Source organism: Pelecanus crispus, chromosome 4, assembly GCF_030463565.1.
Source record: "Pelecanus crispus isolate bPelCri1 chromosome 4, bPelCri1.pri, whole genome shotgun sequence".
In the NCBI taxonomy this organism is placed as follows: domain Eukaryota; kingdom Metazoa; phylum Chordata; class Aves; order Pelecaniformes; family Pelecanidae; genus Pelecanus; species Pelecanus crispus.
The window spans coordinates 29,428,323-29,445,940 of NC_134646.1; the positions used below are offsets into that span (position 1 = coordinate 29,428,323).

The window sequence follows — 17,618 nt, forward strand, 5'->3', positions numbered from 1 at the left end:
TTTCAATCAGCAGAGGTGGCAGTGAAGTATCCATTCGCTATCATCATCACTAGCTCCCGTTATCTGGTCCATGTGTAAATACGGGTTTGCTTTCTTTAACTAAAGACACTTTCAAATGCCTGGTTACAGAATTCTTGTGTAATATTTAAAGATAATTTTTAAGTCTTCTTAAAAAGATTGGTTAGAATACATTTTTCTACAAGCAGAATGATGCCCAAAGTATTCTGATGAACTTTTATTAAAAATAATCTTTCTACAGTAGTATGGAATTCTTTAGCCAAGTCAAGCCACGACCTGTTGCACAGCCTTCTTCACTAACACCATAAATTTGATCTTTTCTGGTCCTCTAGTGATCTGCATTATTGGCTGACAACTGCTCTGCTTATGAGCATAAATGCAGTTTTGAACATGAATGCAATTTTGAAGCAGCCAAGACAGCTTTACTAAAAAGGAAACCACCTTCCCTTCAATGAGACCAACTTTTTTCTAAACCTTTGCAGATGGACATGATTCCATGCACAGTCATTAGATCCAGAAAATTCTCAGTAAGAGAACCAAAAATTGCTTAATGACACATAACAAGTACGATTTGTGATGCTCTGCATGCAGTTCACTTTCTAAGAATTTCTGCGCTGCTTCCTTTTCCCAATGCAATGGGTTCAAGATGCGTGATGTCTGGTTCCCAGCTATGCTTGTATCTGCTGGATGTCATTATGTGCTGAAGATTTATGTTCAACTTCAAATCAAATGCAAGTTTCACACTCTAAGTAGGGATGCCCACAAACATATTGTTCTTTGGAGAACAACTCTCTGGCTCCATAGATATAACTTGCACAGAATAGTTACATTCTTCTGCAGCCCATGCCCGATCCAGATCCACAAGCCCCATACACTGCTTTCCTAAAATGAGAGCAAAGGAGAGTATGGAAACTCTAAAAATGTAGAAACATTATCCAAAATGTGCACTTCAATATTCAATGTTAGGAAAACACGTCAGTAAGTAATCTAAAAAATAAGTTCTAAATCCACTTAAAAAACTATCTTAATCTGCTTTGCTTCAAATAGACACTCACTAATAGTTCTAAATCACATCTGTGACCTGTAAACCTCATTTGGCAAAGAGCTTGAGAAGGATTATTAACTATTTATATATGGAGAAACATAACAGGCACAACTATTTTTAAGTATTCTCAAAACTTACAGAAAAATCCATGCATTAATGTAAAAGACACAGGAAGAAAAAAAATGCCTAGTTTACCCTTTAGCTCTCCAAATTGCCAAAATTCTACTCCCTTTATAACCATAACTGTTTTCCTCCTGTACTTTCATCTAAAATCTGAAAATCTCTGGTTATTGAATACCAATAAAAGATTAAAACACCAAACAGTGATCCAGTGTAATTGATTTGAGATACATGAATGTAACTGCTTATAAACAAAAATACTAAATTAATAATGAAAACTAATCTTATCTCAGATTTACCTGCAGAAAAAATGGGAAGGGTAAATTCAAGGGTTTTTTCTGCTTAGAAGTTTGTATTATGATACAGCCATGCCAAGATCATGGGACCATTTATCTTTACATATTTACTCACTATAATTATGTTGTGAAATACAGAACTGATTTGTCAGATAGTATTTTCAGCAGTTTGAAACTCTCTTGCAAGAAAGACTTAGCACTTCCCTGAAGTGTTTTATCACTAACAGTCATACAGTCTCAAGTCACAAACAAGGCACAGTCCAATGGTCCTATGTCTCTTCTTGTTCCTGACAGAATTGTATAGTTAAATATATTTGGGATCTGAGATGACACCAAGTTGGGCGGGAGTGCTGATGTGCTTGAGGGTAGGAAGGCTCTACAGAGGGATCTGGACAGGCTGGATTGATGGGCTGAGGCCAACTGTATGAGGTTTAACAAGACCAAGTGCCAGGTCCTTACAAGAACCCCATGCAACGCTACAGGCTTGGGGAAGAGTGGCTGGAAAGCTGCCTGGCTGAAAAGGACCTGGGGGTGTTGGTAGACAGCCGGCTGAACATGAGCCATCAGCGTGCCCAGGTGGCCAAGAAGGCCAACAGCATCCTGGCTTGTATCAGGAATAGTGTGGCCAGCAGGAGCAGGGAAGTGCTTGTCCCCCTGTACTTGGCACTGGTGAGACCACACCTGGAATACTGTGTCCAGTTTTGGGCCCCTCACTACAAGAAGGACATTGAGGTGCTGGAGCGTGTCCAGAGAAGGGCAACGAAGCTGGTGAAGGGTCTGGAGCACAGTTCTTATGAGGAGCAGCTGAGGGAACTGGGGTTGTTTAGCCTGGAGAAGAGGAGGCTGAGAGGAGACCTTATCACTCTCTACAACTACCTGAAAGGAGGCTGTAGTGAGGTGGATGTTGGTCTCTTCTCCCAAGTAACAAGCGATATGACAAGAGGAAATGGCTTCAGGTTGTGCCAGGGAAGGTTTAGATTGGATATGAGGAAAAACGTCTTCACGGAAAGGGTTGTCAAGCATTGGACCAGGCTGCCCAGGGAAGTGGTTGAGTCCCCATTCCTGGTGGTATTTAAAAGACGTGTAGATGTGGCGCTTAAGGACATGGTTTAGTGGTGGATTTGGCAGTGTTCAGTTAACAGTTGGACTTGATGATCTTAAAGGTCTTTTCCAACCTAAACGATTGTATGATTCTATGAAGGGAAGAGACAGGAGCACTCATTCTGTTTACCATCAGGATGCAAGTCTGGCATTCCAAACTACCCTCTGGAACTGCCCATCTCTCCCCTGAATATATACAGAGCTTGAGTGCCTGTATCATTACAAGCCCTGGTAACCATCTGTTAGGTGCCTGTAGAAGTTTTGGGTAGGTGGCACTAACATGCACCTTAGTACGCTTGTATTTCAGAACAGCTGGTGCACATCACACTTTAATACAGTACTCGGTCCAATTATTCTGCCTTTCCACAGTGAGCCGATGGCCAGAAGTATTTTCTACTTCTCAGCTGAATTCTTTAGTTACAAAAGAAAGTCAATACTTTGACCTTACCAATATTATGACATTTGGACTCCGTTTTGTTGGTGGCTTGGAATTTGAGAGGGGGAGTAATTGGGTAGGAGACAATTTAGAGATACAATAATAAGATTAGGTCTGAAAAAGAACTTTCCAACTCAGTCCTGTATGTATTTATGTGTTGCAGGGAGAAATTACCAGTTTATATAACCAACCAGGATAGATCTCCGTAAATCACTTCTTGTGGCACTATTCTCCTACATTTGTGGTTTCATAGAAAATCACCTTCTGCTGTTGGTTGAACAAAATGGCATGTACACGCTCCTACCACTGACAGCAATATCATTACTGTTCAAAGTGTACACACCAAAGGGGAGTTGGGATTGTCACAATGGGACCTGGTTCCCAGGGCTCTCTCAGTAAGACCACGTGAAATACATGGAGCAGTTCTGTGATCAGACAGAATAAATCGGGTGCACTGTAGTGATGTTCACAAAACCATTCAGTATGTTTGCACTCAGGTCCCACTGCTGCATGTAGTGGATAAAACACACATGTCCAGTGAAAATGGGAAACAAAACTTTGTTCATTTAAGAGGGAACTGCTGTGTGTAGCAGACTGCGTTCAACTGCGTATTTTTACGTTCACAGATACCACAGGAATTGGCGATAACTCCTTTGACCAATGTGTTGTTTCAGCCATGACAGTCACAGACAGAATGCTGTATGTTAGTGCTTTAGGGGATTACAAGTAATGAAACAAAATGATTTGTCACTTCACTGAAGCTGCATAAATTCAGTGGTAATTGCTAAAATACAATTTACAATACAACCTTAAATATTCAAAAAGTCACAGAACGAGTCGTTTTGCCACCATTTACAATAGAAAAGAAAAACTCTCCACCTGTTCAGGAATATTTTCATTAAATGAAATCTACACAGTTTTCTCAATACCTGGTCGTGCACTGCACAAAGTTAAATTAAAAAAAAAAACCAACCAAAAAACCTCACCATGGCTGTAACAATGATCTGATTCAATCTTCAACTATTTGCAAGCAAGACTTGAAAGTACCTACCCCAACAAGATTCCCATAAAACCAGTTTCAAAGCTGAAACAGAACACTGAAATGGGAATGATCTTCACTGAAAGAGATTAGTATTACATGGAACTTAAAGAAAAAAGAACATTCTTTAAAACAGAAAAAGCAATGATGTAGGGGAAGGGAGAGGAATAAGATTTATGTTTGGTTTTTTGTCAGGGCAAAGCACATAAAAGATAAAATTTGTGAAAAAAAATTACAGTTTCAGAGACAGAGAACAGATAAAAGTTACGATCTTTCAAAAAAGTTTTTTGGGTCTTTTTCCAATTTTCAGTCCACCTGGCAAGCAGCAGGAGGCAATGCGGGGTGCTACACTAGTAACTGAACACTGCTCTTTTGTTTGTTTGGATTTTTTTTTTTTTCAAATAGCAAGAGAGCCAATAAATTTATTAAAAAATAGATATTGTTATCTCAGAACCTGTATTATTTTCTTTTTGTGCAGCGAGTAAATACTTTGAATTCCTCAAAAGAAGCTTTGTAAAGACATTATGATTATTTGCTGCTACTGCTTTAATATACTTCTATGTGTTTCTTGCAAGCCAAGAATGCACAGATATATCCTGAGAGTTCCCAGCCCCTTCTGTCTTTTCTGACCTGGAAACTAATTTATAGCTTCCGTCAGAACATTAATACCAGACAGGAGCATGTTATACCCTTTTGTAAGTCAAAGAATACTAGAATATTGCACGTAATGAAGAAATGGCTTTGCTTATTCCAAATATTTGAAGTGTTATGTATTTTGCTGTCCTTCTGAGTAATGAAATTCCCTCTATCTTAATGATAGCTTCTTGCATTTCTTTTCCTCAGATATCACTGACACCTGACCAAGAAAGTCAAATCTCAGGGATCAACTTACTTTGGCCATTAATTGCACGGAAATGACCCAACAGAAGGCAGCTGCTCTTACTCAGAAGGCAGTAAAGTACAAACCTGAAACACAACTGACTATCGAAATGTAAAAATTGAGTCACGCACTGCTGTACCTGTAACACAAGTTTCCCCACAATGGGAAGGCTAGTACCCCAAGTAAGGGGTAAGCCAAACTGTGTTCTTGGTAAAGCCTTCAAATTATAAATATTATTAACTATTTTAAAAAAAAAAAAAAATCCCAGAAAACCTGTTGCGTTTTTTTCTAAAATTATTATGATGATCATAATAATGAGGTGGGTGTTGTGCTATAGGCTCTGTCGGTAACCAAGCCCCAGACAGCCACTCACTCACCCTCCTCCCGCTCAGTGGGGTGGGGGAGAGAATTGGAAGGGCAAAAGTAAAAAAAAATCATGGGTTGAGATAAGAACAGTTTAATAATTGAAATGAAGTAAAATAGTAATAATAATAATATACAAAGCAAGTGATGCACAATGCAATTGCTCACCACCTGCTGACCGATGCCCAGCCAGTCCCCGAGCAGCGATCGCTGCCCCCCAGCCAACCCCCCCAGTTTATATACTGGGCATGACATCATATGGTATGGAACAGCCCTTTGGTCAGTTTGGATCAACTATTCTGGCTGTGCCCCCTCCCAGTTTCTTGTGCACCTGGCAGAGCATGGGAAGCTGAAAAGTCCTTGACTAGTGTAAGCACTGCCTAGCAACAACTAAAACATCAGTGTGTTACCAGCATTATTCTCCTACTAAATCCAAAACACAGCACTATGCCAGCTACTAGGAAGAAAATTAACTCTATCCCAGCCAAAACCAGGACAGTGGACCAAACAGGTTTGTCTCTTCTTAAGCCTTCCTGTACCAAAACTAGCCCAACCTCTGCAATTTAGCCTTATCATTTCCAGCTGGCATTATATGTTTGCCCTTCTAAGAGAGTTATTACCAGTGATTACAAGCAGGATAAAGGGTGCACACTGAAAATCACTGCTACAAATAGCCTGTGCTTCTAATGTAAGATAAACTGGCAATAGCAGGACTTTAGTGAACTTTACAAAGACTTCCTTCTTTTCAAACAATGGTGGGAGGAAAAAAAAAGATGAAGCAACAAAAATCAGTAAAATGTAAATCCTCTATCTCGTATTGATAATTCTGAAAGAAGAAAAGAGTTTCTATACCATAGTTCAGAACAGCAAGAGGCAAAATGTGAAGAAACCCAAATTTTTCAATTGTTATATGAAGACAGCAACTTAATGCCCTGTTCATAAATGTACTACTTCTTCCTTTATGTATCAAGGTAAATACATTACTGAGATAGTTTACACAACAGCTGCAGAAATTCATACCAATTAGCCTGCGTTCAGGTGGAAGCTGAAGAGCTGTCTGATCTGCAAATCTGCAAAGGATCATGTGCTCCTAGGGAAAAAAAAAAATACAGAAATTTGGTCTAGTAGCATTTCCCTCTTCCAAATAAACTAAGAAAAACTAATTAAATGTTTAAAAGTATCAAAAATGCTATGATGTTGAAGATTATATTTCTAGAAAAATTATGTGTGCAAATTCTAATTTTGATACTGCTTTGGCTTGTAAATAATTGTGTGTAAATTAAGTGCTTGTAACCACAACCACATTTCTACTCATGAGTTATTTGTTTCCTGCTAAACTTTCTCTAATTCTCTGCAGTAGTTGAATTGGATGCAATGTATACAAAATAGCATTCTTCAAAGACATAGTGCAGACTAATTTTGCCTTCGATTACTGATGAGCAACACAGCCTTCTTTTAGCAGTCATCATGGGACAGCATCTCTGCATCAACAAGCAGCCAAGACAAAATTCTTAAATAGGTGATTTGAACTACTTCACATTTCTCCCAAGCAGTGATTTTGAATCCCAGAAGAATTCCCTTGTGGGTCAAACTTCCTCTCCACTGCCAAATCCATTCAGGATCAACCCAAAAGATCCTGAAGGCAAAATTGATCCTGAAGGCAAAAAATACCTGGCTGTGAATAGGGAAGTTTCCTACATCAAAATGAGCACAATTCACTTTCAAACTACCCCTGTTTCACTTAAGTTTCTGCAGAGGCTTCTACAACAGCTGCTGTTGCTTTCTTCCTGTCTTGTCACGCAGGGGTATGGTGCAGCAGAGGGTTAGCCCCACCACTTTACTCCCTGCTTAGATCACAACACAAGCAGGCAAAACCCCATCCTCATTTGCCTTCAAAAAACACCACCTATGCTAGCATAATGGTTTCTCAAAGACTAGCCAAGCTAAGAAAGGCAAGTTAGCCAGACAGTGAGAGAAAAAGACTTGAAGGTGTAGCAATGAAATGAATGCTCTGATGACAGCTGCGCTCTTTGGGACAGCTGCAATACTAAATACAGGACAGAGTCAATCAGAACCATTTTAGAACCGTACAGCATTCCTAAGTGTCCCATAATGTCATGGGGAGAAAACAGAAACGGACAACAACAAGAAGTGCTCTGCTAAGCAAAGCTTCCAGAGCTACAGTTCTGAAAAAAATGACGTGTCTTGCATCAAAAAGACGACTTTTTTTTTTTTTCATTCTTGTCAGATACAAAATGATGATTTTAAAGGTTTGGTTCCTGTAACAGATAGAGAGAGCAACTTCACGCAAGGATACTTCAGCTTCCTTCAGTATCCTGAAGTAAGGATACTTACTCCAGCTTTTTATTAGGGGGACATAAACATCCAAAAGTTTTCATTTCACAAAAAGCCTGAATGAAATTCCATCTTCATATTAAATCGAGATGGTAACTCCCTCCACAGTACACTCCATCCAATTAATGAATTTAATATATGCCTGACCACAAAAAAGTTCACCCACATATTATAAAATAAAATATTATCACTACTTGATATTCAAATATTAGTCATTTAAATAAATTTACAATATTTTGAGGCAGGGATATTTGTTCCCTAGTACCGCTCATTCACATGAAGGTTTTCAGCTCACAGCTCCATAAGAAATATGCAAGCAAAATGAGTACATGTTATAACATGTTTAGGACTTAAACATGTTATGCCCAGTCAGTTCAGTTAAAATATGGCTCTTGTAGTACAAAAGAGCTGAAAACGTTAAACCCAGATGTGACTACTGGAGAATGGAGGAGAAGGAGAGCCACAGGCAATGTGGCTGCTGTTAGGAGAGAAGAAGTGGTGATAGGCAGCTTTGGCAGAAAAAGAGAGATTCAGAGGAGAGAGAGAAGATCCACGTTAGCACAGAACCCGTCACCAGCCTCCAGGCACCCAACACAACCCAGCTCTTTGCAACATCAGGTTCTCAGCTCATCCAACTAGACCAGAGCCAAGGTAAGCCTCACCACTTAACCTGAAAATCTGGACTGATTCTAAAGCCTTGGCTTCCTACAGAGATGATCCAAAAAGTTAAACTAGAGCCTAAGTTACAACTACATCATTTCCCCATGACAGTCATTAAATTGTCACATTCCCTGTCAGCAGAAATAAGAAAAGCATTTCTAAAATAATGACGATAATTATAAACTGCCCAAACTTTGTGCGTGCATAAACAGTTAACTTGCTTATTAGAACACCTACATCTTCGATTCCTATTAAGTTTTCAAAGCTGTATGTGCAAAGTTCTTCAGTTTTACTTTCCAGTCCTCCTATAAGGAGAGTGTCTTGACAAATAGAGTCTCACAATGTATCATGGTAGAAATCTACAGCTATCATAACCTTATTCTTTGCAGCTATAAACTATTGAATTACAGCATAATGTTCTCATCAAAAAAGTTTTGGAATTGCCAGACTTCTGGATGTCTTTTTAGATCTCAGTAAAATGAAAGATAAGAGAAATGAATTTAAAATGGGAACTGGAGGGGGGTGACAAAGACAACGTCTGGCTAACACATGGTAGCTCTGGCTACTAGCCAATAACCTGTAACAATTTATTAATATGAAATATAAAAATGCATATAGCTAGCTGTATAACAGAAGTTATTTATAACTAGGATTATTTGAGGCACCAACCAGCCTAGACCATTTGTATAGACTCTTACATTATTAAGAGCAGCAATAGTTTTTAGCATTGTCCTTGGCCCCTGTGCCCTTCTGCAACACAAATAATAAAATGCTGGAACTTCTATAGTGTTGATAAACCCCGTGATTTAAACCTCCATGGATTAACAGATTAAGAAAAAAATTCACTGAGCTTTAATGATATTATACACACTATCCTAATCAAGGCACCCTTGACTTTATAATTGTCACCATGTCCCTCTGTACTGTCAACAGGTCTACTTTTAATAATATGTTAGTAAATAAACTTTTTCTGAACTGAAACCTGAGTTCTTTGTGATTATGTGTTAGAAACATATAAATATTTTGAAAAGAATGTTAAATCAAGGGAAAAAATAATGGCAGGTCCAAATCCACTGTGCCGCTTTTATCATCTCAATCTGTGCACATTTATTTCCATGTAAATTACTAAGTGTACATAAACCAGACTGTCATGAAGATAAGATTAGGGTATTACCAGATAACTGAACTTCCCTATACAGGATGGCTGGAAATTTTCTGAATTTTTTAAAATGCCCTCTTACTTGAGAATTCAAAAGGATAATCTCCATTTTCCTGCTACATATAGCACCTTTGTTATGCTCGCTGTCCCAAAACCCGTTTGGATATTAGAAATACTGTTTCTCATATTTCTGTTACAAAGGATTATTCTGCATCTCCAAAATTCATTTCCTATATTGTAAACGCCAAGACCCTTGTCTAGGATTTGGCATGTAAACTTAGTAAAGCTTCTATATAACCTTGCTTCTCTCAAATGGAAACATTTTCTTTCCACACCACATTAAGTGCATCTAACCTTCAAATTTCTGGTTGCTCATCACTAACTAGTTTAAACACACTAGACAAAGCTTAACAGATCAGTACCAGTTGTCTGCTGTCCACCTCTGCTCCTGTCCTTTTTCACTCCCCCGTTATCTTCATTCTGTTGGATCTGCATGTCTCATTCTTTTCTCCACACAGACCCTGGCTCCCCAGGGTCAAAACGCATTTGAATATTTTTGAAATTATTTTGAATAATGTTTTAAAAACAATACTGTATAAAATTCTTGCTGATGAGTATAAGCTCTTCCTACTCACTATGTCCAATCTTCTAGACATAAATTAGAGGGAAAAATCTAATGTTTATCAGAAAATAATATCTATAAAAGCAATAATTTTACCTAAAAAATGGTTAGACATTTCCACAGTATGAACAGTTGTATTTAAGACCTAAATAAATTGGTATCCTGTAATCATTAACTGATACTTGTTGAAGCATCTTAGGAATGGCTCGCTTATACATTATGATAAAAAAAAAAAAAGTTCTTTTGTGGAGAAACTATTTCATTTCATTGGAGAAAAAAAGCCTTAACAAATGGATGGTGGAGAGAAAGCAACACAACGACATCTGAACTACTAATGAACATTTCACATAACACATGCTCCTCCTTGCAATTAAAAGATAACCACTTATATTTCATTTTATAAGAAGACCCAGTGAAATGCAGGAAACTGCACGTAACCCTCTCCCCCCTGCAACCCTTTTACATACCTTGTAGGACAAAATTTCTTTGAACTGATGACTGAAAAAAAAAAAAAAAGACCAATTCAACTAACATCTAAAAAAAAGCAGAGGTGGAAAATAGAAGCAATCATTACATACTTGAACACATTTTAAACAAAATAGCAGTATCTGTACCCTACAGAAAGGCATTAAAAAAAAAAAAACAGAAACCATTACAGTTCCAGTTCACTAGAAAAGGAAAAGCGTATTTGGTGTCATCTTTTTTTTTTCCCTACTGTATTATTCATAAAAATTCTCTCTTTAAATCATTATAAATGCTAACAGATTTGCTGGCATTTCCACGTTGTCACATAAATACTTTATATTACACGTACACAATCTCTAGACATGCATATATTTTGTTCGTATCACAAAAGTAAGGTACCTCTACAATGGAACTGAGTACAGAACACAGGCAAGATGGGCATATGGGCAAGCTATCACGTTTTAGTATCATACAAAATAAAGAAAAAAGAAAAAGCAAACCCTAAAACGTAGCTTGAGCTAGGTTTGATATGTTATGAACCAAATAACTTTCTACATAGACTTACGATGTTAGATTCAAAATTTTAGCAAACACAAAACCATAATTTACATTCTTGCAGCATCTACAGCAACAAAAGTTTCTAACATAGTGACCATTTCCAGTCTTCGTGATCTAAAAATGTAACTGGTCAAAAGCTAAACAGTATCCAGTCAATTTTAAAACAAGTCAGCAGAGAAAAGCTATATGCCTGCTAACTTTAGAAGGCTTACATTGTATTGCCTCTTCCTTAAGAATACTTATTTGTTTTACTCTGTCACAAGAGAAAACAAAAAGGGCACACGCATAAAGAGATGGAAGAATCAAATTGACTACGAAAGCCCTGTTAAATGCAAGGTTTCTCAAACTCACAAATTCTAAATATTTACTCTCCACGCACTTCTGAGATAGCACATTTCGATATTACAGAAAAATATGAAAACTACTTAACATGGACACATAAGGTTTTTTTAGATTTGTTGATTCCTTTTCGACAGTATGTTTCAGTTTCTTATTTTAGCAAACATATACCTAAGACAATGTTGTAATTCCTAGCAGAATTAAATCTGATTCATCTTGGACATCCAAAAGGCAAAGCTCAGCTTTACAAAAAAAACCCCCACAACCCTCTTCCCCTATCTAGTTCTGCCTCAGAAAGCTGTTAGCCTCTTATCTTCTGCCACTTTATGCTTATCTTTTACATTTTATTTATATCAAAGGCATTAAAATTCTTAAGCCTAAGATATATACGTATCTCCAACATGGCAGATTAGAATAAGACAAAATATCAACACAGTCCACTGAAAAAGTATTACAAATATGAACTGAAATACAGAAGAGCTTGTCTACTTGGGAATAAATCAGGAGAGTTTCACAAGCAGTAAACTGTGGTATAAAGCAGACCCATTTCTTTAAGCTGATTGCTTACATCTTTCTCCAACATTAAAATGTCAATTCCCCTTCTTACAGTAATTTTCATGAGTTTTCTATTAACTTTGTGATTTCAAGGTAAAAGGTCTGCGTATTACACAGATTCCCACATGCTGTATCTACTACGTTGATGGTATAACATCTTCTGAAGTATGGACAGATAAATCCAGAAAAACACAACTCAGGAACTGCCAATCTGCCTCCCTTTCAGGACGGGTTTGCAAAAAGATACAGGAGGAAACAGTTGCATTATAACTGTGAACCAATTTAGCCTAGACACTTGCAATGATCTTCAATTGATTAATTCTATACTCTTTTAGTATTTTCTTCCTTTATTTAAGCTGATATTTTCAAGCTTATCTTGTTAGCTTTAGTTTACCTTCGTGGATATTGAAACTTCACTGTGTTTTGAATGAAGCCGTAACAACAAGGGGAGATGACAAAGGCTGCTCGTGCCTTGATGCAGTGTTCGATCACCATATCTGTTGCCACACCACATGCATGCAAAGCCACCTACAGTCGTGAAAACAAAAAACAAACAAACAAGCAAATTCTTTATAGCATTATTCTACATACAATTCTCTTGCAGTAATTTTTTGGTTGACTGAGTTAGTTAAATATTTGAGGAAGTTTTTGCAGTGAAAGCTGTTATGCCAAAGGCCTGGTCCTTAATTCCTCAGTTTTTCATTCCCCTCCTTCATATCTATGCTGAGGAAAATCTATGGCCTATTCCATTAACGCAGGAACCATCAACACTGAACAAGAGTCACTCACCAAAAGCACTCAAAAGGTAGGTACACTGCATCATGATATACAATCAATTAAAAACTAAGCTCCAGAAAAATATCAAAAGAAAAACTACTGTGGTCATTAATCAAAAGGTTTTGTCAAGCAAAAAGGACTTAGAAATACAAAGAACTATTTCAAAACTGGATTTCAACTTAGCAGTAAGAGAAGTAACAGATATACCTGAAGGTCACATTTAAAGGACAACATTTAAGCATAAATTTTGATCATTTGATTGTAAGGCATTGAGTAAAAACTTCATAAAACAAACATTGGGGGGAAGGGGGGGAAGCATAAAATATAACTTGCCCTCCTTTTTTTTTTTCCTCCTTATTCTTTTCTTTTTCTTAGTGATGGGAGCTCCAACTAAAACTAGAATGCCATTCAAGCACAACAGCTACCTGCGAGCATTGATGTGTATTTGGGCAACGCAGAGGTTGTACCCAAATTCTTCATGCTCTACTACAGAAAGGCAAGTTTTCGCTGTACTCAATATTTGCAAGGGAAGGCAAGCAGCTCTCTCCTATCAATACCTGTGATACCAAATGGGCCAGGTGAAATGGAGGCATTACTTTCTCTGCCTTCTTCCATGTAGTCAGTAGCTCAAAGACTAGGCTTGGTGCATACACATTGATCTAAGTTTTCATGAAACTAAGGACATTTTTGAGGCACATTTTCAATTTTATGCAGTGGTGTGGATTTGTAAAATTGCATTGTTTTCTTTGCTTTTTGTTCACTGTAAATTTAGGGAAAAGGTTTAAAACTGCAAAACTCAGATTTCAGGGTTCAAAGTTGTTTTTCAAGGTACAGCAATGGGAAGATAAAAAACTTTGCTCTCAGATATAGATTAAAACAAAGACTTTTTTTGTTTGCACACTGCTTGATGTAAGCTCAGCTGAGCAGACCATTAATCATCAACTGAACTATAACTGCATACAGATGGTAACAAATATTCTTGTCTCAAGCAGAACATTAAAATTTAATAAGAAAATAATTTCACAATAAAAGTTTTCTGCTTGTATGAAATTAACAGAAAAAAACCCTAGTTTAACATCAGAAATAGATTCTTAGTATCACAGCTATTAGATTATCATGGAATATAATTATAGTTACTTTCCCATGTATCCAAGCAGAAAACAAAGACCTCTGCTTTGCTTGCATGCTTGGAAAAGAGACCTTAAAACAGCAGTGGATAAAACTAGTAGCTTTGCTGAGCCTGTATGAACTTTTACAACAACTGATTTCTTCTTTGGGTTTCTCAGAATCAATTTAGCTAAGCTAAAAATCACAAATAAAATTCAAGACCAAGCTTTCTCAGGATATCCTATGTCTTAAACTCACTATCTAAAACAAGATGAAAAGCAAGGACTAATGCAGATAATGCATTTGGTTTACAAATCCGTACATCTATAAACACAGGAAAACAAAGTGGCACTTGAAGACAGCAACAGAGCTAATGCAGTGAGACCACTGCCCTATATTACTCCTCCAGTGCTGCAACTCCCCAGAACAGCCTAGTGCACACAGCAAAGTGAAGGGAAAAGAATGTTTCATGAAACCTCATGTTCACTTTAGTGATCTTAAAAAGATAAGCACTCAACACACACAAAAATATATGCCCCCCAATCAAACCTTAAACTTTTCAACGTGTTCTCACAAATTAGCTGAGATAGTATGAGTACTATATAAGTATTAAAACCAATTAAGATCTCAAAGACTCCTCTGGGTGTTGGCATGTAAAAGAACACTGCATGCAAATACTTGGAAAGCTTTCAGTTTTAGATTGAAATCCTTTATTATGGCAGTTGTACATAATAAACCACCATTTATTATGGTGGTTGTACTATAACATGTAAGATTACAATGTAATAGTAAGTCTGGCATTCAAACAGGTTGTTTCAGAACCTTGATCTTCATTACCCCAATAATTCATAAGGGCAGAAATTTTATGTGGAGCAGAAGGGAAGCAGTCAACACATTTTTCTTAACCTGCTTTTGAACTCCTGGCAGATAAGCTAAGTAATGCAGATTTGATGTCAAGGTAACTAAAATGCATATGAACATGTTTTAAATCAATACCAAAAACAGAGAGATGAAGACTTGTGTCACGTTCATTTTCCTATACCTCTTTAAATTTCAAGTACTATAACCAGTGAATTTGTCATCATGTCCACGCTCATATTTACACTGTATTGTTTTACTGAAAATGGTGAAGTCATGCAATGAATGAATAGCGTTACAAGCCTCAGAAGATGGGTTCAGAAATGAGGCATTGCCAAACTTCGTATGTATCTATGTATTATGGTATTATATTGTCATTTTTGTATCAGACCAGTGTTTATAACATAATCATAGAATCATAGAATCATTTAGGTTAGATAAGATCATCAAGTCCAACCATAAACCTAATACTGCCAAGTCCCACTAAACCATGTCCCTAAGTGCCACATCTACATGATACAAAGGCAACTAAACTTTACATTATTTACCTTCAAACACACCAAACACTTGTGCTACTGGTCAGTAAACCAGCCAGCTCCTGTCTGAATGTGGCTGCATAGGAAAAGTTAATCCTGAGTTAATGAGCTAATTCTGAAGAGTGAATCATGGTATGATACAAACTAATTCTGAAACTGAGATTGATGCAGGTCTCCCAAAAAGCGAAAGCTCCAGGTTTGTCTGTTGAATAGACTACAGAATCAAGTCAAAGAAACTGAAATCACAGACCTGGAAATGAAGAATTTCCAAGTGAATTTCTCTGACATATACTTCAATGTTTTCTTTGTCACAAAACTTAAAAGAGAGAATATAACACTTTTTTTTTTTTTAAATAAAAACTCAACAGAGATTTTTAACTTAGTATTAACCTGAAAAATAGATCCCAAAAAATGAAGACAGGAACTCCAATGATCATGAAATCGGAGACTCATTTCACTGAAAAACTATTACACACTTCACACACAGAATTCAATAAATTATTCATGAGATCCTGATTTTTTGAAATAGATCTCTAGTTCATCCACTGAGACTTATATGACAATGTAGCACAGAAAATAAAGCTAGAGAATTGGAAATATACACTGGGAAGGACTGGGCTAAAATAATTTATTCTCTCCTCTTTCTCCTGCACTTTATTTCTTTTCCTTTATTAAATAAACCAGCTAAATAGTTAAACAGCGCTGTTCATGCACCATAAACCTTCAGCATTAAACATTCTAAGCTATAGCTAAAACAGGCCCTTAGATGGATGATTTAAAGAACAGACTCGCACTGAAAGCTTGGGGCTTGCTGCAAAAGTTCATATTCTATTAACAGAAAATAAAACTGAACGACAGGAATCTTTACAGAGTTACAAAAGACTATTTATGCCTTACTCTTCACTAGGGCTGCAAAATCCTGGAGAGGACATTCATCTCATTTACTTTCAGGGTCTAACATGGATGCTTTGAATCAGTATTCAAATCACGTACTTTGTTCCTGCAGAACTCAGATTCCTGCTTTGGTGCGCTCATTTACAGTTAACTGGGAGTCAATATCACCAGTTGACTGCAATAGGAGTGCTCAGCATGAGTCCTACAAAACTGAGATATCATTCTGCCTTTATAAACAGAATCATACAATCGTTTAGGTTGGAAAAGACCTTTAAGATCATCAAGTCAAACCATTAACCTAACACTGCCAAATCCACCACTAAACCACGTCCCTAAGCATCACATCCACATATCTTTTAAATACCACCAGGGATGGGGACTCAAACACTTCCCTGGGCAGCCTGGTCCAATGCTTGACAACCTTTTCGGTGAAGATGTTTTTCCTGATATCCAATCTAAACCTCTCCCGGCACAACTTGAGGCCATTTGCTCTTGTCATATCACTAACTACTTGGGAGAAGAGACCAACACCCACCTCATTACAACTTCCTTTCAGGGAGTTGTAGAGAACAATAAGGTCTCCCCTCAGCCTCCTCTTCTCCAGGCTAAACAATCCCAGTTCCCTCAGTTGCTCCTCATAAGAACTGTGCTCCAGACCCTTCACCAGCTTCGTTGCCCTTCTCTGGACATGCTCCAGCACCTCAATGTCCTTCTTGTAGTGAGGGGCCCAAAACTGGACACAGTATTCCAGGTGCGGTCTCACCAGTGCCGAGTACAGGGGAACAATCACTTCCCTAAGTCCTGCTGGCCACACTATTGCTGATATAAGCCAGGATGCTGTTGGCCTTCTTGGCCACCTGGGCACGCTGATGGCTCATATTCAGCAGGCTGTGGACCAGCACCCCCAGGTCCTTTTCAGCCAGGCAGCTTTCCAGCCATTCTTCCCCAAGCCTGTAGCGTTGCATGGGGTTGCTGTGACCCAAGTGCAGGACCCAGCACTTGGCCTTGTTGAACCTCATGAAATTGGCCTCGGCCCATCAATCCAGCCTGTCCAGATCCTTCTGTAAAGCCTTCCTACCCTCAAGCAGATCAACACTCCCACCTAACTTGGTGTCATCTACAAACTTGGTGCACTCAGTCCCTTCATCCAGATCACTGATAAAGATATTAAGCAGAACTGGCCCCAATACTGAGCCCTGGGGAACACCGCTTGTGACCAGCCGCCAATTGGATTTAACTCCATTTACCACAACTCTTCGGACCCAGCCATCCAGCCAGTTTTTAAGTACACTTCTGATCTCACTTTACTGTACTCAGGCTTAATTTGAGCAACAGTAGTCTTCTCTTCCCATCTTCAAAACCTTCTCCAAAGTATATCCATTATATCACTAATTTTAAAATAACATGATTAAACCGATAATCTACCCCATTTTTA

The 17,618-nt window shown here is 37.8% G+C and overlaps 1 protein-coding gene across 1 annotated transcript in view; it reads right to left on the reverse strand.

Moving 5' to 3' along the window:
• Positions 1–763: 763 nt before the first annotated feature.
• GSTCD (glutathione S-transferase C-terminal domain containing) overlaps positions 764–17,618 on the reverse strand; it is a 67,083-nt gene continuing 50,228 nt past the window's right edge. The window contains exons 8-11 of the mRNA XM_075709358.1: positions 12,406–12,539; positions 10,562–10,592; positions 6,319–6,388; positions 764–900 (exon numbers count right to left, since the gene is read on the reverse strand). Coding sequence (XP_075565473.1) covers positions 764–900; positions 6,319–6,388; positions 10,562–10,592; positions 12,406–12,539 — 372 coding nt within the window. The remainder of the gene's footprint in view (positions 901–6,318; positions 6,389–10,561; positions 10,593–12,405; positions 12,540–17,618) is intronic.